This window comes from Eutrigla gurnardus, assembly GCF_963514095.1.
Source record: "Eutrigla gurnardus genome assembly, chromosome: 11".
Taxonomy (NCBI): domain Eukaryota; kingdom Metazoa; phylum Chordata; class Actinopteri; order Perciformes; family Triglidae; genus Eutrigla; species Eutrigla gurnardus.
Genome location: NC_139925.1, coordinates 4,237,196 through 4,263,175, shown reverse-complemented (window position 1 = coordinate 4,263,175; position 25,980 = coordinate 4,237,196). Strand labels below are relative to the sequence as shown.

General features: G+C 43.3%; 1 protein-coding gene across 1 annotated transcript; it reads left to right on the top strand.

The window, feature by feature from the left end:
- Nucleotides 1-1,722: 1,722 nt before the first annotated feature.
- On the top strand, nucleotides 1,723-25,599 carry vwc2 (von Willebrand factor C domain containing 2). The gene is made up of 4 exons (XM_084022012.1): nucleotides 1,723-1,978; nucleotides 10,168-10,822; nucleotides 12,052-12,181; nucleotides 24,550-25,599. The coding sequence occupies exons 2-4, from the start codon at nucleotides 10,271-10,273 to the stop codon at nucleotides 24,699-24,701; spliced, it is 834 nt and encodes a 277-aa protein (XP_083878138.1). The 5' UTR covers nucleotides 1,723-1,978; nucleotides 10,168-10,270; the 3' UTR covers nucleotides 24,702-25,599.
- Nucleotides 25,600-25,980: the final 381 nt, after the last annotated feature.

Genomic DNA, 25,980 nt, shown 5'->3' with positions numbered 1-25,980 from the left:
AGCTTCATAATTCAAGGTCAACTTTACAGCTAAGTGTTAAAGTCATCTTAGTAGCTAACTAGCATTGGTAGCATGGTAGCAGCCTGTCAATCAGCAGGTAAGCCCCGCCCCCTAAAGCATCCCCTGCTTTCTGGTCTGGTGCAGGCGCGGCGCTACTATTGGGCCTGGTGGGCCTGGGCCCACCCATTTTAGGCCTGGGCCCGCCCATTTTGACTCATGCCTACTGATTAGTGAGTGATTTTCTTTCTAGCTGTTCATCCAATAAGCAGCCTGAGGAAAGCTTTGAGTGAAAGCTTCTCAGCCAATCAGCGGCTTCTACCCCGTGTGGACTACTAAGCCCGCCCACAGGCTGCATCGTCACCAGCAAGTGATCCAATAAAATGAATGACTTTGGCGCGCAAGCTTTGAGATGAGAAATCAGACAGAACAGACAGACCATGATCCATGAGATAGACACAGACGGTAGCTATTAAATAGACCCTCCAAAGATATAATTCCGTTTCAGTCTTGTTGTATGAACGTTCAAAAGAGATAAATGAAGTCAGGCTTACTGCCAAGGTCTTTGTCCGCTTCAGCACTGAGCTGAGGACAGCGACACAAGAGCCACACAGGTAGGCTACTGAGTCGCTGTCCTCAGTGCTGAAACAGAGATGAAGGGGAACCCCGTTTTTTTTTTTTTTTTTTTGGCTTATTTTAATTGGCCCATCCACTTTTCTTGTGGCCCACCCACAATCAAAATCCTGGCGCCGCTAGTGGTCTGGTGGACTCTAAATGGACCATAATGTACTAAATGAACATCATGCTGGATTGAAGAAGACTTGAAACTAGAGATTGAGACCATAAACTCATGTTTACAATGTTTACTGAGATAATACATCAAGAGAGAAGTAGGACCATTTTCTCATAGACTTCTATACAACCAGAGGAGTCGCCCCCTGGTGGCCAGCAGAGAGAAGTAGGACCATTTTCTCATAGACTTCTATACAACCAGAGAGGAGTCGCCCCCTGGTGGCAGGTAGAGAGAAGTAGGACCATTTTCTCATAGACTTCTATACAACCAGAGAGGAGTCGCCCCCTGGTGGCCAGCAGAGAGAAGTAGGACCATTTTCTCATAGACTTCTATACAACCAGAGAGGAGTCACCCCCTGGTGGCCAGCAGAGAGAAGTAGGACCATTTTGTCATAGACTTCTATACAACCAGAGGAGTCGCCCCCTGGTGGCCAGCAGAGAGAAGTAGGACCATTTTCTCATAGACTTCTATACAACCAGAGAGGAGTCACCCCCTGGTGGCCAGCAGAGAGAAGTAGGACCATTTTGTCATAGACTTCTATACAACCAGAGAGGAGTCGCCCCCTGGTGGCCAAAAGAGAGTCTAAATTTAAGGCACTTCAATTTTGTCCATTTAATTTCTTTAGTTATCCAGTTATTTTTTGCATACAACACACTTCAACTTGTGTCCTTGTGCAGCAGGCAATGCGGTTTCTCATTAAAGGAAACAAACCACCCAGTGACCAAACCTCCAGCAACTAATTGCCTGCTTGTTGTCCATTTGCTCATTTTAAACTGCCCCATCTAGCGGCCACTCGCCTCAACGTGACGTCCCTCCCTCCCCCTTCCTACCATTTATTAAATTATTTATATTTTCTTTTCTTTTTTTGTCACCGTGAGAAATAAAGTGCCAGTGTGGAGCAGCAGCAGGGACATCATCATCATCAGCAGCAGCAGCAGCAGCAGCAGCAGTCTGCGCGCCACATGCAGCGGCGGCTCGCCGGAGACGGAGCGCTCTCGCTCGCTGTGGCCGTGAAAGTTGTAGCGCGTCGCGCCGATGACCTGCGTGCATCCTCCGGGGGGAACCGTGCATCTGAGCGGCTTAACGAGCGTCACTTTGCATCTCTTCACCATCGTTTGTTTGCCGTCGCGGACGGTCCCGACAGTCCGACAGGCTGCGTTTCGACCGACGGACTCCCGAGGTTCACAGGTGAATCACATCATCGTTACTGCGTGTTGCGTTCAGGGATGCAGCTTTTTTTTTTAAATGTATATTTATGCATGTTTTTTAATCTCATTTTGCACGAATGCTCTCATCAACTTGTTTGGCTGTGTTTTTTAACCTCTTTAAAAGAAGATTTTACTCATTCAGATAACAGCCACCGTTGCATGCGTGGAAATGAAATGTCACAAAAGCGTGTGTATGCAAATGAGCTGGGTGGCTGATGCAGATTGTTTCACAAGGCACCTGTGGAAGCGACATAGGTGGTGCAAGTGATGGCATCTTTCCATGTTAATACAGGATGTTTTTGCTCTGAAGCATCAGGAAAGGGGGGTGATTTATGCACAAAGACTCTGCAACATCCAGACAGACCTGCACGGCCTCTAACAGCCCAACACAAGATTTATATCACACAGTCCAGCAAAGTCATGACAGGACATGCTGTTCTGATGTAGCTGTTTTTTTTTTTGCAGTTATGATATTTCTGAATTTCACATTTAAATGTCACATCTCTGACACAAAGTCATGAAAAAGGCTGCTTGCCACCATCATCATCACCATCATCGTCATCATCTTCGTCATCTTGTCTTGTCTGACTAATACAAAAAAAGAGAGAAAAGCTACTCGTCTTCTTACACATCTCCAGCTTGACACTTTCCCCCTTTTTTTTTTTGCATTTGAGTAAATTCTTCTCACCTTTTTCCACCCGCAGTGTAATCTTCCGATTATATGACAGTTTTGCAGAAAGGGGCTGCTGGTTTATCTCATCACACGTTTTTTAAAAGGAAAAACTTTTCTTTGGATTTGGGTCACTCGTAAGATTTACAGTCAGAGGATAAAATTCAATTAGGCAGCCCCGCAGCTGCATTTACTCACTGGCAGATGGCTTAATGCTCTTGGATCCCGCCTTAGTGTCCCTTATTACTCTAATTGGATTTCATCGTTTCACACTGTTTATTTGTGTAAAAATGAGTTTTTCGAACGCGGCATCATTAATTCAATACTTTCTCAGCTCTGTCAGATCCAAGCCCACTGGCCACAGCTTGTCTAAACATTTCACATCTCCTCCCCCCCTCCCCCTCTGTGATCCGCTTTGTCATAAATTGAAGTAGACCTCAAAGTAAATTGTTGCATTCCCCCCAATGTGCCATCGTCGTCGGCATGTCGGGACATTGGAAACGGACGAGGGAGAATCTGCAATGTGCAATAAATGAAGTGCACAAAGCGGCGAGGGCATATTGTCTCTCTGAGTTAATTCCAGCCCCGAGGAGATGCTTTTCCTCTCAATGACATCCAGTTGGATTTTCTTTTTCTTTTTTTCTTTTTTACAGAGGGACGTCGTAGGAGTTTCATCCTCCAAGACACAATGTGGACGTCTTGGCTTTTTTTTTTTTTTTGGGAGAAATCAAAAACCTGATGGATGCTGCGAGCCTCGCCACTGCATCCATCACTCTCTCTCTCTTTGTTTCCCCTCAGGCAGATCAGATTTGCACATTTGCAGATATTCCATTTTAGAGGTTGCGCACATTTATTAAGTCCAAATGGGTGATTAGAAATAAACAAACTGAACCTCTCAGCTCCAAATTTCTTGGAGATGAGAACGCCGCCTCGGTGCATTTGGCCCTATTTATAGCATTATTGTGTGAGTGGAACAGCTATCAACCTCCCTGGAAGAAGAGAGTGACACCGGAAAAGAAAGCGACCGGCGGGTCAACCCTTTACACACAGCTGCTGAAGCCCTTTTCCAATTCAATCTGTATGAATAACGATATCTTTATTAGTCAAGGTCCAGCTTAAAAATTTCCCTTCAAGCTCAAGTTGTTGTGTGGAGACTCACGGGCCCTCCTTCGCTCTGCCGGGTAATGAAAATGACAATAATTTATGAGTCGTAAATCAATGCGATGGTAAGCATCATTGAACCGTGAACTAACAGCCAGGTTGAGTCTCCGCTTGCTTGATTAATCTTTATTGCTGCAGTCCGGTTGTGTTCAATAGCCTCCGATGTAAACGGAGCTTTGGCCTCTGACAGAGGGATTTATATCTACAGCGACTGTAAAGACCGAGGCTGATGCCGACTTCTTCTCACTTGTGCAAGAACATTTAAACGTCCCTTTTAAGGGGAAATATGCTCAGTGCTGGTGTGGAGTTACTTTATCAGAGTTAATAAGAGGAGGAGAACAGCAAAACTTTATTAATTGTGAAATTAAACATTTTTCGGCAGATAATTATAGTTTTCTGCTGCTTTATAGTTGCAGTTCCAAGGTAGCATCATCTGTATTTGGGATAATTGCTGTTTACCATGTGCAGAAAATTCAGCTGGGAAACACATATTTAATGTTTGGCAGAGTCGGGTCCTAATAACAATGATTTAATGCTCACTTCTTCAAGTTTGTGGTTAGGCATGGGAATATATGGAAATGTTACATCATTAACCTGGCCAAAATGATTGATATTATCCCGATAATCATTCAAACAACCCTGTATCGATAAAGGATGAATAAATAAATGTATTTTTGTATCAGGCTCCACCGTGACAGCAAACCAGACAGCTTCGTAGAATCTCTCATGGCGATAATCCCGATTATCCCGATAACGGAAATTCCCCACGATCAACTTATTATGAGCGTTTCTTATCGTGATGCGTGTGAAGAAATAATTCCTAGACGAAGACATTTTCAGTCTGTTGTCCTTCATCGCCACATCACTTATGTTTGAGGTCAGTTAGACCTTTTATGAACAAGCCTGTAAAACTCCAACAACATAAATAGAAACACATTTATATGTGATTTGGAACTCATATAAGAGGAGTATTCAGCAGATGACAATCTATTGTATCTGTGGTTTTACAGCCAGACATTCTCCGCTCCAAATCATGTTTACAAGCGATTCTGAAAAGAAGCAGGAAAAAAATCACTGAGTGTCAAAATTGATAAAACAAGCTGAAGTATGTTTTGGCGCCATGTGATGTGTATACACACCGTGGCGAGAGCGCCGCCTGTGATTCTAGTTTATTAATGACCTGCTGGAGGACAGCTTTCCTTCGCCGCGCTGACTTTCGAGTGATGTAATGTTGCATTTCGTGGAAATAAAAAGCAGCTCTCTCTCTCCGCCGCCGAGTTTCCTGCTGAGATCGACATCGTCCGGGCCGGACGTTTGAACTGACGGCGTTCATATCCGTCATATTAGCCCTGACTCTAAACACTCCATCATGAAACTTTGATGGTGTGAGCACACATGTTTTAGTAATATATATATATATTTCTCCTAAATATTCCACAGTCAACTGTCAGTGGGATTATAACAAAGTGGAAGTGATTGGGAACGACAGCAACTTAGCCAAGAAGTGGTAGACCACGTAAAATGACGGAGCGGGGTCAGCGGATGCTGAGGCACATAGTGCACAGAGGTCACCAACTTTCTGCAGAGTCAATCATTACAGACCTCCAAACTTCATGTGGCCTTCAGATTAGCTCAAGAACAGTGTAGAGAGCTTCATGGAATGGGTTTCCACTGGACTCTAGAGCAGTGGAGACGTTCTCTGGAGGGACCAATCACACTTCTCCATCTGGCCATCTGATGGACGAATCTGGGTTTGGCGGTTGCCAGGACAACGGGACTTGTCTGACTGCATTGTGCCACCTGTAAAGTTTGGTGGAGGGGGATTATGGTGTGGGGTTGTTCTTCAGGAGCTGGGCTTGGCCTCTTAGTTCCAGTGAAAGGAACTCTGAATGCTTCAGCATACCAAGAGATGTTGGACAATTCCTTCCCAACTTTGTGGAACAGTCCCTTCCTGTTCCAACATGACTGTGCACCAGTGCACAAAGCAAGGTCCATAAAGACATGGATGAGAGAGTTTGGTGTGGATGAACTTGACTGGCCTGCACAGAGTCCTGACCTCAACCCGATAGAACACCTTTGGTATGAATAAGAGGCCTTCCCCTCCAACATCAGTGTAACCTCAGACGCTTCTGGAAGAATGGTCAAAAAGTCCCATAAACACACTCCTAAACCTTGTGGAAACCTTCCCAGATGAGTTAAAGCTGTTATAGAAGGTGTTTTAGGTGCCCTTGTACACCAACACTACATCACTTCTTGCAGCGTCTCCTTGCATCATTATTTATTAATCAAAAATCAATAAAAGAAACAACATTAGATTACAACATAGCACAGCAGCAAACCTAAGTGGAGCTCTTTTGGTCTTACTGCAGTTATTTCCATGCATGTTCAGCCACGGGAGACTTTTTTAATTGGCCCTTTCTGGTCGGACTTTCAGGCCGTTTCTAGCACTATATGTCGCTCGGTAATCGCTCAGACTACTTCAACAGCGGGAACCACACAGAGTCCTTTCAGCCGACCGATCGGACGTGGAAACCGTCAGAATCACGTGACCACTCGGTGCGTTTAACAAAGGTGAACAAACGTTCGTCGGGGGAAATATATACACAGCCAATTTCCCTCCGGTGTTTTTTTCTCCCCAGAGATAATTGTTCGGAGCACAAGAGTGTTAATTGGAGAGTTGTTTTTCCACTTGCAGAGCTATTTTTTTTTATTTATTCATTTTTGCTGCGAAGTGGGTGTTCAAATGTGTCAGAAGTGTGAATGAACTCAGTGATGTTAGCTTATATAAACTGGGGTGTGCTGCTGAATGATTGATGGCCTGCAACTGGTTGTTAGTAGACGGAGCCTGGGGGGCCATTTCAGGTCACACCTGTGCAGACTTTCTGAATTTGGTGTTGGTTAAAACCTGACTTTCTACATCGGAGGGTTCAGCCTCTTAAAAGAGACCCTACAGGATTGCAGTTTTATCACACATCATGTGCTCAATACACCTAAATGAACGCTCCTAATTTGTTTGCGATGACACCCGTGACACGAGTCTCGATCTAAATGCTTCTCTGAGATGTGTGGAGACTGTGTCGTATATTTATTTCACTTCATAGTGGCCTTTTTTCTCCGCCTTCCAGTCAGAACGGTTTCGCAAGTTTTCAAGATAGAGCAGTGAAGCAAAAAGAAAAAAAAGTAAGAAAAAAATAAGTGAATTCTCTGCAGAGCTGTAGGGCAAAGATAAATCCATGACCTTTCACCAAACGGCTCATACGCAACACTAGAAATATAAAGGAAAGTTTGAAAGTGCTTGAACCTGAGATGTGGTAAGGATCCAGAAAAGGCATCCTGGAAAGGCTTAACAGTAGGAAGCGGTAGCAAAAAGAATATCTGGTGTGTAAAGTATGACACACATTAGGCTTGTGCTGCGTGACTTTGAATTAATTACACATTTAAAAAAGACGAGATCTGGATTAAAGATGGCGTTAAGGATCCAATGAGTATGGCACGTCATTTATTATGCAGATCCAGAGACTCTTCATATGGTTGTAAAGATTTATTTTGCATGGGCTTTAAAACACAGTAAATATTCAAAGATACAGCTGAATTTTTTCTCTCGTATTTGTCTCGCTGCCAACAAATGCCATGAAAAGACCCAAACTAGCCGTGTGCGGGTCTGTTTTTGAATTTCCCCACGGTGTGTGTGGCACTCAGCCCAGAAACCATTAATTAGCCTACTGCTGAAGATGTGAATCTTTAAAAATGATCACGAAAAATAGACGTTTCTACATCCAAGAATGCTTTGTATTTGTCCTAAATCAGCAGGGCACAGCAATTATGAGCAAAAATAATTCAAGAGTACATTTGTTTGGGATTATTTTCTAAGACTGGATGGATTTTCATGTGTATTTCGTGTGTATGTCTAGTCATTGTAAGCGGCTAGTTAGCAAGTTACAGCTTATTAATGTCTCGATAGCAACAGAATATCAGTTTAATAAAACCCAGCACAATGTAAAAAGATCAACAAGTTATTGTACCTAGCTAGCAGTTAGCTAGCTAGCTTGTTGTAGAGTGCACTATTTCATGCTGTGTCAAATTAGCTCCATAAAAATAAATAACATCGCCCTTAGTAGCATTTTACTACGAATTAGCTACATGTATGCTAAACACTTATTATTGTCTTAATAGGAATAGATTACAATTTTTGTAGATCAATATAAAAATTGATCTACAAAAATTGATCTTAGCTAGCTAGCGTCTGATTAGCTTGTTTGCTGATTTCCAATTAGCTCTGTAAAACACATTACAGCCCTCGTAGTAGCATTTCCCTAAGTTGCAATGCTGTTCACAAGGGGAACATTTTGTTATGAATTTGCTGCTAAAATTAAGCTAAGTGCTTATTATAGTCTCGATAGGAACAGAATATAATCGGTTTAGCAAAGAACCAGCCTAATATAAAAAGTTTCACGTAAAATACATTAAGCTACACCCCTCGTAGCAGCTTTTAAATAACATGTTCACATTGGGGAGACATTTTATTAATTTTTTTAATTAGCTACATTTGTGCTAAACAAACAACCGTAATCATGAATTGGTGAAGTTACACAGCCGCCGTGCTGAGAGAGGGAGTTTGTGAATACAGCCTGAGGCGAGTAAATAACACGTCGTTGCCCAACATGCACCAACAGCGTGGCTCCATGGTGTGTTTTTCGAACAACAGGGGAGCACAGAAGAATATGCTTAATTAGAAACGCATCATATTCATTCATGATTGGGATCAGTTTGTTGCTGGTTTTGGTCTATTTCACGGGATTTGTTAACAGTGAAGGCCTTTAAGATACAGTTCTGGTGCAGCTGGTTTGAGGGCCACCCAGTGCTCGGTCCTGATGGAGGGTGCATCAGCATCAGCAGCAGCAGCAGCAGCAGCAGCGGTGGTCTCAGTGCAACAGCTAGTAACAGCTGTTAAGGTGCAGAGGTGAGGCTCAGAAAAGGCAAATGAGGTCCTTTTTACTAATGAGGTCTGGGCTCGACACTCGCTCTCTCTCTCCGTCTCAGCTGCAGCGGCGTTATCGGTATTCACCTCGTTCTGCTTCCTCTCCGTTCCACAGCAGCTCCAAGGATTCTGCCTCAAACAGCAATTCAACAAAAAAAAGGGCCGCACAAATACCACCAACGTGCCAGCAGTCAATTTCAGCCCTCTTTTTTTTTTTACCCAAGAACGGATCAGAATTCATGAATATCAAGAATGCATGACCAAAAAAACATATAGACAGAGTTTGACTCTGTAGTTGGAGCCGAATATAAATGAATTATGTATCAGCACATATTTGCTTTTGGCTTATTTAATGCTTAGTCGCTCTTCACCTTCCCGTCTCTCTCTATTGGAAATTAGACAGGTTCATTGAGTATGACAAACTAATCAATACGGTGAACTATACTATAAAATGAGCGTTGAATGGACTTTACAGTTAATTGTTGTGTCAGTCAATATGCACGAAAAGTAATCTCCACCTCATAAATGAGTCCCCGTTGAACCGAGCTGGGGGCGTCGACGCCGAAACATCCGTAAATGGAAGTAGGCCACCGAACGCAGCAAAGCATCACAGCAGTCGCCGAGATCTCGAAACGTCGTAGTAAATCAATATGAGATACAACAAAACATTTTCAAATAAGGGCAATGATCTTTAACGTCTGCAGTCGATCCTGAGATCTCACTCAACTCAAGCCGTTTGATTATTCACTCCTCAAAGCTCCGAAGTAAAGTAAAGTGATGCGCTTTTAACTTTTGACTGAATAAAACCAATGAGATATTCAGTGGGAGAGAACGTTTTGATGCACTTTGCAACACAAAAAGAAAAAAAAAGAAATGAAAAAAGGCTTAGTTTTGAAAGTGATATGGCTCCTTCTGTCAGCTGTAGTAGATTCATCTATCCAGACTGGAATTATCTTCTATTTTCAAATCAATGTCTTGCTTTTGCAGAGACGACTGTGATTCATTTAAAAAAAGAAGAAGAAGCAAGATATTGATCCCGATTCTTTGTTCCGCAAGAAGAGCGGGGAGCTTAAGAGTGTAAGATTAAGGTCCTTCTTTTGGCCATTTTCCTCTTACTCTGTCACTGCCAAGTGTTACAGTATGAAGCGTTATTGATTTCCCAACACAGCCCCATGAATACTCCCCTGTCCTGATGATCCAATTCACCGCTCCTACAGGCTTGCGCGGGACGATGGAGATTGGCGCCGAATCCGCTCGAATTTTCTCACTGCTGTGCACGAGATGAACGGTACACCTCGGGGAGGAAGGGAGTGACGGAAACACTGAGCGCCTAACCCCCAGTTTAATTTTCTCTTTCCAGATGGACTGGCTCACACCTGGGATGTGAAGTGTGTTATGTGAGCCAAGGTGTTTCTCCCACCTCGCTGGTGGTGGTGGTGGTGGTGGTGGTGGAGGGGGGAGAGATGCTGCCCTCCGTTGCCATGACATTTCTCTTTGTCCTGGGGTTCCTGGTGAGCGGCGGCGCCCAGTGCAGTCCCATAGCGACGCTGCCGGCGAGCCGAGAGCGTCTGGAGCGAGTTCTGACCCAGGCCAGGGAGGAGAAGCCCGGCGCCCGGACCAACCTCAGCTCCCAGACGCGGGGCTCCAAAGGTGGGAAGGCCCCGGAGCTGTGGACCGTGCAGGACAGCCTGAACCAGATAGACGAGGGCCCCACCAGTGACGTGGCCCTCTCCCTGGACGCCATCGACGAGTACGCCTACCCCGACTACAGGGGCAAAGGCTGCATGGACGAGAGCGGCTTCGTGTTCGCCATCGGCGAGCAGTTCACGCCGGGCCCTTCCACGTGCCCTTGCCTATGCACGGATGAGGGGCCCCTGTGCGCCAAACCGGAGTGTCCCAAGGTGCACCCCCGCTGCATCAAGTTGGACACCAGCCAGTGCTGCCCGATCTGCAAGGAGACGAAGAACTACTGCGAGTTTCGGGGCAAAAGCTACGCCTCCCTGGAAGAGTTTAAGGTGAGCCTCCGTTAACCGGCATTCACTCATTTCAACACGCTCAAAGGGTTTATCACGTGCACGACATGGAAACTACTTTCCTGGCTTTGCCGCGAGCAGGTGGGCAGATTTATAATGCCAAAGGTCAGCACTTGTAAACGCCTGAATAACACCGGAGGCTGAATGTAGCGGCGGATGCCTCCGACGGAGAGTTTCCATATTCAGTTTCTCCGATAGTCCTAGTAACGCTTACAATTCCACCGAGCGCTGCCGTCTGCCATCTTTAATGTTTTATCTCCTGACGCCTCTTTGAAAAGGCCGCCGACTGCACAATCTCGGCGTTGCGTCTACGTTTAATCCTTCTTTTCATGTTCGCCGAGCGTCTCGGCGGGAGGTGAAGGCTAATATGGCATTTCCCGCTTCCATCTCGCAGTGTTACTGACAGCTCAATGTCAAGTCTGTGGGAACTTTAAAGAAGAGCACTACTTGCACAAGAGGCATACGTCAGCCTTTGTTATGTGCAATGGGAGGCGGAGGGGAGGGGAGGGGGGGTTCGAAACTAAGCAACAGGCAGGTTTTTATGCTTGATTGCTAAGTTCTCGGCCATCGCTGAGTGCTGCCACGCTCCCATTTTTCACAGTGGAGTGTCATGTGGAGGCGTGAGCCGGTGCAATCTACGGCAACGCCGGTGGAATTAACCTTTGCTCCCTTGTTAAGATTAAAGGTGTGCAGCTTTTATACAAGCGGCTGCTAAATGAAGCCTTTCACAGGGAATCGTAGGAGCCGGATATAACTCAAACTTGCGGCTTGTTCTATTTCCAGGCGTGGAGAAAAAAAAAAACGCTCCAACTAACCCATCATTTCTAATGTTTCTGCTCACGCAACGAGAAAATTGGAAGCATCTTTCTTTTCCGATTCCAATTGGTATTGATTTCTCCACATCCGGCCGCTGATTGGATTCAATGCTCTCTTTCACAATGAAGCGTTCGTCTGCGGTGAAGTTTAAAACGATGGTAACGTTGTGGCATTGAATGCATCACCGTGTTAAACAAGTGTGTTTGTGCAAATAAAGTGGATTATTTGTGTGTGTGTGTGTGTGTGGTGGGGAGAAAAAAAAGCAGAGAGCCAAAGTTGACAAGAAATTAATTAAGAGGAGACTCTTTGTTGTCCGTGTGTTTGTGTAGCCGCGTGTGAATGCTTTACAAGGTTTTTTTTTTTTTTAATTACCATTTTGTTTTCATGCCATCCAGGTGTCTCCGTGCGAGAAGTGCCGCTGCGAGCCGAGCGGCGAGGTGCTGTGCTCGGTGGCAGCCTGCCCTCAGACCGAGTGTGTGGACCCGGAGTACGAGCCGGATCAGTGCTGCCCCATCTGCAAGGCCGGTGAGCCGGAGAGCCTTTTTTCTTTTCCTTTTCACCGCGGCGAACATGCTTTATTCAAGGCCAGCGAGAATAAGCTGCAACTCAGAGCACACTAGCATCAAACACTGCTGCTGCTGCTGCTCAAGGGCACCTCGGCAGCAGCTACGAGGGCGAGGATGCTCACTTTTAGCTGACACGAAGCACGCTGCACTGCCGCGTCTGCAGTCTTTTAGGTTGCATATTTGAAGGAATGAGATCTAAACAGTGTTTTTTTTTTTGTGTTCTTGTAATTGCTCAGTTTCTCCTCATGAGCGTCTAAATCGTTGTTGCAGGTTTTTTACGATCCCGTTGGTTCGAGGCCCGTCTGAGGAGCAGTAACTCCCACGGCTCAGAGTCGATTATCCAGAGTTGTTTCCGATGATTCCAGACAGCATGTCCTAGATTATAACCAACCCCCCCTCCCCTTGTTTTCTTGGTATGACTCTAATGCAACATGGCAATGTCAGCAACATTGCTTCCTTCAGCAAAAAGAATGATGACTTGCGATACGTATCTCTGACTTGGAAATCTTAAAGTGGCGCGCGTCTCCGTCTCCTGTAAACAAACAATCTGCATGAAGACAGAAAATCCCTCCGATTACAAACAAAACAAAAACCAGCCACTTATTTGGCGACTGCAAATATCATTTATCGAGTTAAAAAAACTGCAAGCAAGACATTTTTTTTTGGTTTTCGTGCTGTTTATCGGAGCGGAGCATTTACACATCACATGATGAAGGGAATTAGCAGGTTTATCCTCAAAGATTCACACAAAGAATACATTTATAGCAAGAAGATTAATCTAGCAAACACAAAAGGCCTTATTCAGCGTCTACTTTGCTCCTTCTTAATTACATCAAGAATATCACAATAGGATCATTCACGTATCTATTTTAGAGCCTATAAAACATTATGGGCATTAGCATGTAATGAATTTTAATGACTCATTATCAATCACAGGTTGTCCCGCTCAAATTATAAGTTCAACCTCCAGAGGCGAAGAGTTGAAAGCATCGGCAGTCATGACACGTCACTCTCTCTATTAATATTTGCCCGTTGGAATATTACAATACATGTTTGTCCTCTGTTCCCCTTTTTTCTTTTTAAAGATATGCACATATTGATCATGCTGAAAGTGCTTTGTGCAGAGTTTAAGCAGCGCTCCATATTTCCCCCCTCATGCCCGGCGGCGTTGCTGGTTGCAGTCCAGGACACACATGTAGATACAGTAGTGTGCATCGCCGCCAAATCCACGCGCTCGCTCAGCCGATGAGGATTTTCAGTGTTAAGACGGCATCAGTCCATATTACCATAAGATTACCACACACTTTCTTTTTTTTTTACCGTTCAAAACACAGAGCTCTCTGTGTTTAAGGTCACCTGACCACGACGAACACCAGCCGCGGTCCGAGCGAGGAATAATTTCTGCGGTTAAAGCGGCACTACGGCACGTTCAAGTGCTCCGATGAGTGCTCGGCCTGTGAAAACAGTTGCATAATGGCTTTTGTGTCTCTGTAGGAGCTTTTTCTAAAGCGGCGCTATATTGGGGGGGCGTCGTAGCTGGAAACGTGTGGGCTCGAACCGGGCCCAGAGTGTTTAATACCGCAGTGTACCGCCGTGTGACCGCTCTTGTAGCGCTGGAACAGTAATTTCACATTTAAAGTTAATGTCCTCAACTCCTCAACACAGAAGTCTCAGGTACAATTTAACAAAGATGTAGCTGCTACAGATGCTTTCTTTTCTCTCTCTCTCATTCTGTCTGATGACGCCGTGAAAACGACAAGATAATAAAAGACAGAGCTTTGAAAATAGAAGTCATTTTAAAGTCTCTCAAGCTAGCGTTGCCTTAGCACAAAGGAAATGTGATGAAATCAGATAAAATGATGGAAACCAAGTCACATTATCCACATAAAGGCACATTAATAATTATTACACACATATATATTGATAAAAAAACTAAATACAAGACAATAAGCTTGTGCGTATGTAGGCTCTCACCCATAATGCCACAATTGTGCTCTTGTGTTAACACCTTGTGCTAACACCGACTGGAAGGACATTTTTCGCTCACAAAGTCAATGCAAAGTTTTAATATTTCAACTAGAGCAAAACATTGGCGTGATGCTAGCGGCCAATCACCGTTGAGATTCTCGTCCCGTCATCATTGAATCAGAAATGGCGACAAAACATATCGGAGCGGTCGAAACTATGTGTAGAAACTAGAGAGTTATGCACTCATCATCTTCTAGACAGACCTAATAAAGCATGACTTTGGACTTTTTTTGAACAAATCACCATCATTATGTTGTTACTTCAGCATCCTTTAGTTTATTTTGGGTTCATACCGCTGTAGTAAAACCAGCCGACTTGTGGCTTCACCACAATACAGCTCCATTAAATTCACGGAGCGCCTCTGATGATGTTATAAACTCAGACAGGACAGCGTTTGGTTTGTGTCTGGGACTTCAACAGCATGCACAAAGCAGCAGCAGCGGTTATTTCAGCCATGTGATGGGAATAAACATCATGCGACCCCGTTTCACCCCACAGCAAATAAACCTAAAGAGCATTAGATTTTCATCCAATCTTCTTTTCTTTATACTCATTTATTAAATTCTGTTGACACTTGTGAACTCCATTAATACTCGTCTCTGGGGCAGTTTCAAATGCTTTACGTTTATGGTGAATTATTTCATCTTCTGCATGGATCACAGCTCTGAATACTACAAAAGCCACGAGCCTCGGCCACCGTTGCTGTGGAGAAACAAAAGAAGCCTTTGTAGTTGAATTAGTTTACAATACACGTAGTTCCTGAATTAATTCAAATTGGCCTTGAATTCAAAAGTAAATTAATTAAAGCTCCAGATTAGGGCAGGGCGATATGTAAATCATGACACGAGACTTGATGTGGTCTTATTAGATTTTGGATATCATAATATGGCATACGTTACCCATTTAGTCATTATATCCACATTACTGATGATTATAGCAGCGATGGTCAACCCTATATCGTCACAGATTGTATATTTCTTGCAGAAATGCACCTTGGGAGTCGAAGGTAACGTCTCCTTGGAATAATAAGGACACAGGCTTGGATTTTCGTATCAAAGAAACCAGATATCTCCGACACAGTTGCTCCTCTTTGGTAGCGATGATTCAAGGAGGAGAGCGTCATGTCCAGACAAGCCGACTGTCAGTCACCTAACATTGTCCAAGCAAAGAAAGGAATTTCTCTTTTTGCACCCGAAATAGCTCATCCTTCTTTACAATTCAATGGGTATTATTCTCTGTCACACCTGTATTTCACTTTGAGAAAAAATGTGGTTTCCAGCGCCGTCTTGTAACCTGTCAGCTGGTGTGGAGTAATCTCCAGGAACACAGCGGCGTTTATGAAGATGCAGATGCAATAGCCTTTGGCAGCATTTACGCCTCATTTGTGCAGCATTCAGGTCTACTGTGTATTTCTTTCTTTCTTCTTTTTTTTAAAGGCAGCAGCAGGTGAGATTTTTGGGTGTTAAAAATAAACATATTTTTAGGTTTGTGCCAGTCATTCCAGGATAGCTGTGAATATCAATAACAGAATGTGTTAATGACCTGTTAGTGAGTGGGGGGGATATTTCTGGCTCTGATTTGATGAAGGGGGGGGGGGGGGGGGGGGTTACCGCTGTGTAAACAGGAAGTGTAAACACACTCTGATGATCCCCAAACATCTCTGTGAGGTCCGACACCTCCGTCTGGATTTATCCATCAAAAACGTGTTTCTTCTCGAAGACGTAATTGTCACCGACTTTCACTTTTCGCATTTGCAGTTCATTTCACGCTCCGCTTGACACCTTAAAATAAACACAATAAAAATGTTAAAATAATTAATTACATAGGGGATACCTTATCAAATAATTGGACGATACGTTAATCGGACGTAAGCAGAAGTAAATGAGACATTACTCTAAATGAAACCACTGATTTTCCTTCGGCTCGTATCGGCGTCAATACGATGAGACGTTGGGTTTCACTTTGTCTCCTCTTCGCGACGCTCCTTTTTCCAAGTATTACAGACGCCTCCGTTTGAATGATGAGGATCATCGATTGTCAACTCCCCTCGCGCCGCCGTTGATCACGCGGCTCAATACGAGACGCCGCCGCAGCCCCGTGATGAAACACCGATGATGTAAAATAAGGTTGTTGGAGGCCGTCGGAGAAAGAGAGGGAGTGAGAGAGAGAGAGCTCTCCCGCTCGGGTGTTGTTGTTTGTCTTGTCCGCAGATGTTGCCTGAAGTGTAGACAGATGTTGAGACCTTCCCTGATGGATCCGACATGTCACATCAAAGCTCAGCTCATTAATGGGAGAGAATTAAGTACTCGTCCAGATGCGTAACGCCACAAAAAAAAAGTACGAAAAGTGTGTCGGCGAGTTCACCAGAGAGCATTAAAAAAAGTGAACCAAGAAAAAGGAGAGAAAATAGAAGAAATGAGGTGAAAGATCGAGACATCAGATGTGTAAAGGGAAATTACTCAGATTTGCTTTCTCCTTCAGCGAGTCACGCCGTCTTTTACCCTCATTTCACAGCTAACGGCCCCTCTCCTGTTTACCATTTTCCCGCACTTTTGATATAAATCACAATAAAGTATTTTCAATGTTTGATAAGACCATCAAATATGCGCAGGCATTATCTTGTCCTTTTCAGGCATGCAAAATCAATGCTTATGGCAGAGCACCCCGTCTCAGATGTGTCATTCAGCCCGTATGCAAGGAGACACTTGGGGAAGAGCCAGGGGAGGGAGATGAAAGTAAGAGGTATCGCTAACATCCACCCCAGACAGTTGTTCATGAATATCAAAGAACAGCTGTGAATGGAGGCAGGTTCTCATCATTTTTTACTCATTATCTCAAAGCACTGGAACACATTGCAATTAAATGGTTTCATACTCCCTAAAGTTTGTGACTATCACGCGCTCACCGCCATAAAGTTTAATTAAACAGTATCGATTCGTGCAAAAAGAACACCTACGCAAGTCAAAGAGGGATAATATACTCTCTAAGCTATTTTTGGGGTTGAGGGGAACATAGAGTTGAGGGAATATAGGGCTGAGGGAACATAGGGCTGAGGGAACATAGGGCTGAGGAAACAGGGCTGAGGGAACATAGGGCTGAGGAAACAGGGCTGAGGGAACATAGTGCTAAGGGAATTTACGGTTGAGGGAACATAGGGATGAGGGATCATAGGGTTTAAGGAACATAGGGATTTGGGAACATAGGGTTGAGGGAACATAGTGATGAGGGATCAGGGAACATAAGGATGAGGGAACATGGGGTTTAGGCAACATAGGGCTGAGGGAACATAGGGCTGAGGAAACAGGGCTGAGGGAACATAGTGCTAAGGGAATTTACGGTTGAGGGAACATGGGCTTGAGGGAACATAGGGTTTTAGGAACATAGGGATTTGGGAACATAGGGTTTAGGGAACATAGGGATGAGGGAACATAGGGTTTAGGGAACATAGGGATGAGGGAACATAGGGTTTAGGGAACATAGGGATTTCGGAACATAGGGATTTCGGACCATAGGGTTGAGGGAACATAGAAACGCACTCTCTATTTTTACTTTCCGTCCATCCGTTGATATATCAGGAACCCCATGAGGGAATTTCTTCAAATTTGGCACAAACGTCAACCTGGACTCAAGGATAATTTTGCTGGTCAAAGGTCAAGGTTTAACTTTATATTTTTACATTAAATTCAACATCTTTTTCTTCCTGGAAAACAAATTATGACATGTGCTTACATCATCTAGCACCAACCAATTTTAAACGGTAATATGAACTCAATAAATCAGAAACGTTTGGCTGCACAGAGCTGGAGAAGGGAGAGAGTGGATCTTTTGAACGACCAGATCAAAATTCTCCGAACCAGCTTCACTCGGAGATACAGTGCCTTGTGAAAGATAGACGTCAAGGTCGAACTGATTAGAATATCGTTGCTGTCGCATGACACGTAGAATTCATGTTGATTATTACAATTCCACACAAATGTCTGACAGCATGAAATGACGAAGTGATGACATTTCGGATAGACATGGATATAAACATGCACAAATTGCCACATGACTGGTTGGGCCGAGGCATTGAACCGTGTTGCGGTAATTCCAGTTTTTACAGCTTGAAGTGTTTTTTTATAGTTTTTTTATTCCTACAGAATTTGTTATGTCTCTCACAGCAAGTGCTTTTGAAGAATGTCAGACAAAACAACAGAAAAAAACAATCCATGCAGAAGGAGCCTCTCTCCCTCGTCGGCACCGCCGTCGTGCCTCCCTCTCTCTTGTCCTTTGCTCTTGCAGGGCATCGCCTTGGCAACGCGTGAGGAAACAAGTGGTGCTCTTCAAGTCACAGGCATTAGGGTCAACACTAATCTGGGGGGGATGTGATAAACAGTCTGAACCCGAGCCAAAATCACTTCAAATAGAGCAACACAAGACACGGTGGTTGCCAAGAGGGATAGAGACTCATTTAAATAGATAGAGGCATGAATCATAGAGCGCCTTTAAAGATGTGGCGGTTGTTGTTTTTTAAAAAGGGATATATTAAAAAAAAAACAGGATAGAAATGGAAGTTGTTTATATGAATGTGCCTCCATCTCATCCTGACAACACAGGAATGGCTCCCTTCTAATTGACTGTTCGCTAAGCCTTGCTTCCCTTAGTAACTGTTGCTACGGCTGTCAAGCTTTCCATCCACACACAGCGCATACTTCACAATGATAACAGCGCATTGGTTAAGATAACAGTGCTGCAAAATTACCCTCAAACTCAAACTCAAAGTCTATTTAAGATGAATCAGACATCCGGGTGGGGAGGAGGTCGGTGTGGATGGATTGTTTAGACAAACACAGGACTTTCACTCAGGAGACCGGCGTTAGTGTCCTGTGTGAAAACCAAAAGACTAAAATGAAAATTTACACTAATCCAGGGGTTCTTAACCTTTTGAAACTCAAATAACTAAATAAACTAGGAAATTAACACATTTGTGTTATGCCACAGTCAAAATAAAACTTAATTTTTAACTTTAGTTAGGTAACAAACATACTTACTTTAGGCCAAACCATGATCTTTTGATAAACTTTGCCAAGTAGCTTTCCTGTGTTTTTGTTGTGCGCTAACCACGTGTTTAAAAGTGTAATTAAAAGAAAATATGATTCTCTTACAACGTAATTGAAGTTTAGATGTGTGGGCAAGTCATCAAAACATAATAATAATGTTATTTGTTCTAAAACAGTTGGCTTTTCTTTTAAGTGAGATAACTTTGACCAAATAAAGAGGATTGAGTTAATTCAGTAAAATAAAAACATAATGTAGACCAGCAATTAATTCAGTCTGAGGTGTCTGTTGTAACATGTTACACAATAATTGTTGGCCATGATGTAATCATGAATAATATTTTCTTTTAGATGAAACAGAATGGAGAAGTAGGACATTTTGCATCATCTAATTAATTCATACTTTTTTATTTTTTTCATTTTTCACCTTTTGTTAAATTCTTTCATCCATGCAGCTATATTCTATTATCTGGAGGTAATTTTCCAAAAATGGACATTTAGAGTTATGACTGCAATAGAGAAAGGTCACTATAATGAAGGTAATAGTAAGTCACATTATGTCTTAACAATTAGAGTGAGCCGCTGGGTCACTGAGAGGGTTTCAGCTTTGGTCCGCTAGTTTTATTTTCCTTCTGAATAAAAGTCATTAATCTGAGCAAATACATTTTTTGACAAAATGCGAAACCAATCAAAAAGATATTGACGTCATAGACTTAAATATAACTTCTCTTAAAGTCTGTTACCTGGATGTCCGGCGAAGGTTTTGCATATGGGGTCGAGCTCGTGTGCAGCTGAGTCATTAAACCTCAATGATTAACGGTTGCCGGTGACAACGAATGCAAACGTACATGCTTCATTAAAAAAAAAATGGCAGCTTTAAATGCGAGGCTCTACATTTCTTTTTAAAAAGTCCAGCTGTGTTTCTAATAAAGAGATAACTCATATTAATAACACAGTCTCTCCATGCAAATTTCTTACCTTTATGTAGCAAGGGCTTTTTTTCAGCATTTATAATGCAAACGTACTCAAGAAATGCATTAAGATGAGTGATTTCTTCTATATTTCTCTTCCCATTATCTTATAATGGAGCTCTTTAGTTTTTTATTTATTTAAACAATTCACAACGAAGGGGGTGTGTGCTGATCAGGACGTGTCCTCGTTTTCCCCGTTCCATTATCCCGCTGCCGCCGCCACGGAAACCAGAAGCCACAGGTGCTAATGGCCGTGTTTTCCACACGCTGCTCGACGCCGACTCCATCGCCGTAGTGACAGTTTGGGTCCAACTGCTCATGCACAAGCACACGGTCCATTTGTCACTCGTTGTAAAAGAAAAAAAAGCCCCTCATGAAGCCTGACGTGCCTATAAAAAAAACCTCTTTGTGCCACGGAGGGAGAAAGCCAGAGAGGGACGGAGGATGTATTTATATTATATTAATGAAGCAATGACAAAAAGGTGGGTGTTGTGTGACTGGCAGAGTAATAGGACGACGGCGAGTGAGTAAGCGCGGTGGCATCGACTCCCTGCATTAATTAACACAAATGAGTGTCATGCTCTTTGAGTGACGGGCAGCGGGTTAATCCCAACTCTACCAGGAAGCAATTTTTGATTTATTTTGTAGCGTGCATGTGTTTTTTTTCCCTCTCCCAGCGTATCCTTGACATATGCGTCTTTTATTGGAGACACTGTGCTCTAAATGCCGCTAATGATGATGAATCAGCAGCGACAGCCGGCACCAGGCAACAGACGAGTTGTTATTCAGATGCGTGTGTGTGTGTGTGTGTGTGTGCGTGTTCATCTTGAAGACTTATAAATGCGTTAGGCTTGACATTTTGACAGGCCTCTGCAAACTGTTCACATTGATTGATGCGCCGGCACGCTCCTTTCTGGACGCCGCCGTCCAATGAGAGGCGAAAGACTCCCCATTTATCAGCATCTTAATTATACCACAGAGCGGCTCAAGACCTTGTTAGTCGGAAAGGGAAATAGCCATTGTTATGCCATACCTGATGTCGTGCTAGCAATTCCCGCAGTGTTTATGTTCTGCAGCACCGTTTGAGAGATAATGGATGATTTATGAGCTCTTTTTTTTCAAAGCCAGTGGTCGGGGACAGAGGCAGTCTCACGAGACAAAAGTCTTCCCAGCACACCCGCTACCAAAGAAGGCAATAAGGCGATACGCGGCGGATGTTTATGTTTTAGTAATGGCAGCTCTGCAAGTGGATCTTTTCTACAGATACAGAACAAAATACACATTTAACTTCCTTCAATTCGACTGTGTATAAGAAGGGGATGTTGTCATGGTGACGTCTCCCGTTGGTTTGTGGTATACGGTTTTGATGCCTCGAGTTCGGCATTTTGGCCGATGCTGTCTTGGATTTTTTTTTGCAACCAGTGAAGGAAGTGACCATATTTGGTCTGTGAGCAGCACCCTTACTGGATCTGGATCCATGTGGATTCTGGTGTGAGGCAAAGTTAGCTTCTATAATTCAAGGTCAAATTTACAGCTAAGTGTTAAAGTAATCTCAGTAGCTAACTAGCATTAGTAGCATGGTAGTGACCTGTCAATCAGCAGGTAAGCCCCGCCCCCTAAAGCATCCCCTGCTTTCTGGTCTGGTGGACTCTAAATGGACCATAATGTACTAAATGAACATCATGCTGGATTGAAGAAGACTTGAAACTAGAGATTGAGACCGTAAACTCATAAAAGTGAGCAGAAGGGTAATTTCTCATTGACTTCCATTCAATCGGATGTCTTTTTGCGACCAGAGGAGGCGCCCCCTGATGGCCTGCAGAGAGAATGCAAGTTTCCTCAAATGGCCACTTGATGCTGGCTCCCTAAAAAGTGAGTCAATCCTCGTAGACGTCCATGTTATTATATTTACAGCTGTAATAAACATGTTTACAGCCTGGTATTAAAGACAGTTTACATCCTCGATGTGGAAACTGTAAAGTTAGGCGTAGGCGTCGTTAAGGGTGCTGCTAGCTGACGATCCTCCTCTTTGGCCATTTGGGGGGATTAGCCAGGATTTAGGCTTGTCACTGCCAACATGGTGATGCCTACTTTCTGAACTGTCTGCTTTAACATAAAAATGTCCATATTTTCAATGCAATTTCCTGCAGAAATGATTAAAAAGAAGAACCAGGTCCCTGGGGGTCCCCTCAGAACTATATTAAAGCACCGTGTTACATTGCATCGTTGTTTTTTATGCATATTTCCCCACTTCCAGTGTGATAACGGCTCTCATAAGCACACCAGACACGTAATAACATCCATGCATGTAAACAAGATCAAAACTTGGGTTAAACGTCTGGATCCTAGAAGACGCCGGTGGAGGATATAATCTGGCGATTTGGATGCTTAAGAATTCCAGTTAAATCGCTGTAATCCCAGGATGCATCTCTTCTCTTGATGGGAGCTCGGTGTTCCAGCATGAAAGTGGTCCTCTGCATAAACCATGAGTGGTCACTCAGTGATCTGAAGCACGTGGTAATAATGGTGGACAAGTTATTTTTGAAAAGCTGACAAGTGCACATTGTGCTGATTTGTCTGCAGACTGGAGGGTAAAATATGAAAAAGTCATATTCTTTATGTTAACCGTGATCGGCTTTGCCAGGAAAAAGTCCACTGACACACCAGCTGTCCACAAATCTTGATGCGTAATTGTCTTTTTTTTTTCTCAGCCCTTTAACACTATTTTGGGAAACAATCAATGAAAGCTCAGACGTGAGAGCCCATTTTCCACAGAGATTAAATGAAATGAAACGCGGCGCTCATTCTCTCCTCTGCCTGCACTCAAGTTGGCTGGGATGTCGAGAATCAAGAAACGGGAAACGATGACTAACAGCACTGAACTCAGTGAGGGAATGTGGTCTCTAGACAGACGTAGAAGTGAGACAACAACTGAAGTCCTACTTTACAACTAGAATGTTATATTTTCTTCAATAAGTCTTTGTGGAAAGCTGAAATATCCTCTTAAATGAGAACAATTTGTCAGCATGAGCCCGACCCGATAATAGAAACATTATCAAAACCTTGTCTCACATGGTTACTAAACAACAATATCACACTTCCTTTCACTGGTTACAAACATTAGAGCCAAAATCCAATATGCCAAACTCAAGGCTTCAAAACTAAAGCAACATTTTTTTTACGTGACACTGTTGCATAAAAAGTCAAATACATACAAATAAAATACTTTTTGCTGTCCTCCAACGAAATGTAGAACTGTACTTTACTTGCATTACTACGATAATCACATAAAATAGTAGACACAACATCATTTTATTGAGGTATAGATTATTCCATCGGCATGATGTGTTTCATTCACCTGACGTTTTGTACGTTTTCCCCGTTTCGTCCGGAAATGTGTCGTCTGATTCCACGTGAACGCGACGTAACGAGCTAACTGAGATACGATATTTCTTGTTAGAACCACAAGCTAATCCTTTTAAACGTCCTCAGTTATCACACAGCTGCTTTCAATTACTCAACAATGCTATTATACAGCAAACATTAGATATTATTAGCTATATTAGGCACTGCACTAGACCAAGTAGCAGCCAAAAAACTATAATTTTGCATAATTAGGCTGTAGGGTGTGTTTTATTGTTTATGAGCTTCCTCTGCACTGACATTTGTCCATATATTTTATGTGATGCACGTTAAGGAAAAAGTCTCCTCCGGCACTTAGTGGATGTGAAGTAGAAAGTTTGTAATAATGCTATAATAGTCGGGGTCAAAGAAGTGATTCACAACGGCAAAAACAAAAAAGCAAGATTTTCTCTTTAGAAAGCTGCAGAATTTTGCAGGTTCTTGTTTTTTTGTTTTTTTTTCTTTTTCACCTGCTTCCCGGCCAACAAGGATGTCTGTGAATTGATGTATTTTAAAAGTGATTGGGATCCTTCGAGCGACACAAAGGAATCTGACTTTGAATTGTGTGCTCGGTGCTCACGCTGCGCTTTAACACATTGAACGGTGTCCTTGGTGAGTCTCAGAAGAAGAACACGGCGAGTGCAACCTCGGAGACGCACGTACACCAACACCAACGCCGAGTGTGATGTCTCTGCTCTCCCTGCGTGTCTGCAGCCAAACTCAGAATACCAAGACTAAAGCATTAACAATGATCGGGTTTCTGTTCTCCCCTAGACTAGAGCTCAGTTTCAGCCCAGCACAGGAGCATCAGAGGCCTCCATGATGCGAACCACATTTTTGCAACGTGTTTCTAAAGCTTGTTTTCCCGTTTTTCTTGGTTCTCCTTGCAGGGCCGAACTGCTACGCGGACACGGCGGTAATCCCGGCCGGCCGAGAGGTGAAGATCGACGAGTGCACAATCTGCTACTGCACATACGAGGAGGGCACGTGGCAGATTGAGCGTCAGGCCACCTGCAGTAAGAACGAGTGCCAGCGGAGCTAGACGGACCGGCGGCGGCGGCAGTGGCGGCGGACGTTGGCACGAAAATACCAGCGCCGATCCGCATGTAAACTCTCGGCCTTTCACCCCAAGTCTCCCGGACATCAGGGTCGGACAGCAGCCCTCGAGCTCGACACGTTTGTAGTCACTCCTGTATTTACTGAACGACGACAACAACAACAAAAACATGCTTTTATGAAAGTTTATAATCCACACACAGAATATCTATTTATCTATGTATTAAATTCTTTATGAATATACACGAATATAGGAGTCATTAATGCTGAACTAGTGAACAAATATTTTTTATAGCCTCTGTATTTTATTAAGCAATGTATTGGACCGAGAGGTCATTAAAAAAACAGAATGTATAGAACACACGCAGCTGTCTTCGGAGGTGAAAACCTCGATGTCTCGACATGTGGCGTCTCCCGCCAAAATCCTGACGCCCCGCCCCCTCTACCACCAAAGTGCAGACTAGACGATCCGTTTTCAGAATAAAGATTTGCTGTGTAGAGTTACAACAAGGATTAAAATACAGAAGGGAATTCAAGAGGACTTGACTGTTTCCTGATTTGTTTTTGTTGGATGTTCAAATGTGTTTTTGATTTGAGGTGCTTTTTTTTTTTTTGTATTTCTCTTGGTACCGTGTTCATGTTTCAAATAAATGCCAATCTGTGCTCTGTAAAATGCTTAAATTGTACTTTTCAGTTGTAGGTTTTTTTTTTAATGTGTTTTATCTTTTCCAACTGAAGGAAATGTTTGAACGTGACAAACATGAGCAAAATCCTCTTTTGTTTGAGCTCCAGCATGAGTGATTTGAAAGCTACAGGTACATATTTAATGAGCGTTAATAAGTTATTTAATGGTGCTGTGGATTACCTCTCAATACCTATAAGCATCACATCACAAACACGCCGTTGGAATACACAATCTCTATAATTGCCTCTGGATTTTCAAATCCATTAATAAAAAAAAAAGTCGGACTGGACGCTCACATGTCATTGATCCCAATTTCAAAGATATAGAAACTGAAAGGTCACAGACTTGCAGCATATTTTGTCTTTAATTTGAGGCACGATGAGGAGTAATGAACGCAATGTAGCCAAAGAGCCCATCAGCCAGCAGATCAAAAATGAAGATTAATAATTTAAGTTGAGGATATGAACACTGAAGGGCAGGCCGTGATAAATGGATTGCAGATGTTGTGTTTCTGGTCTTGTCATCTTTTTTTTTGCATTCGCAGCTCTCTCTCTCTCTCTCTCCTGTCACCCTTTTGCCG

Excerpts from the sequence above, each read along its gene's own strand:
- vwc2 (XM_084022012.1), top strand. The coding sequence starts at position 10,271 with ATGCTGCCCTCCGTTGCCATGACATTTCTCTTTGTCCTGGGGTTCCTG. Across the intron at positions 10,823-12,051 it reads CCTCCCTGGAAGAGTTTAAG|GTGTCTCCGTGCGAGAAGTG; the intron begins GTGAGCCTCCGT and ends CATGCCATCCAG. Across the intron at positions 12,182-24,549 it reads CTGCCCCATCTGCAAGGCCG|GGCCGAACTGCTACGCGGAC; the intron begins GTGAGCCGGAGA and ends TTCTCCTTGCAG.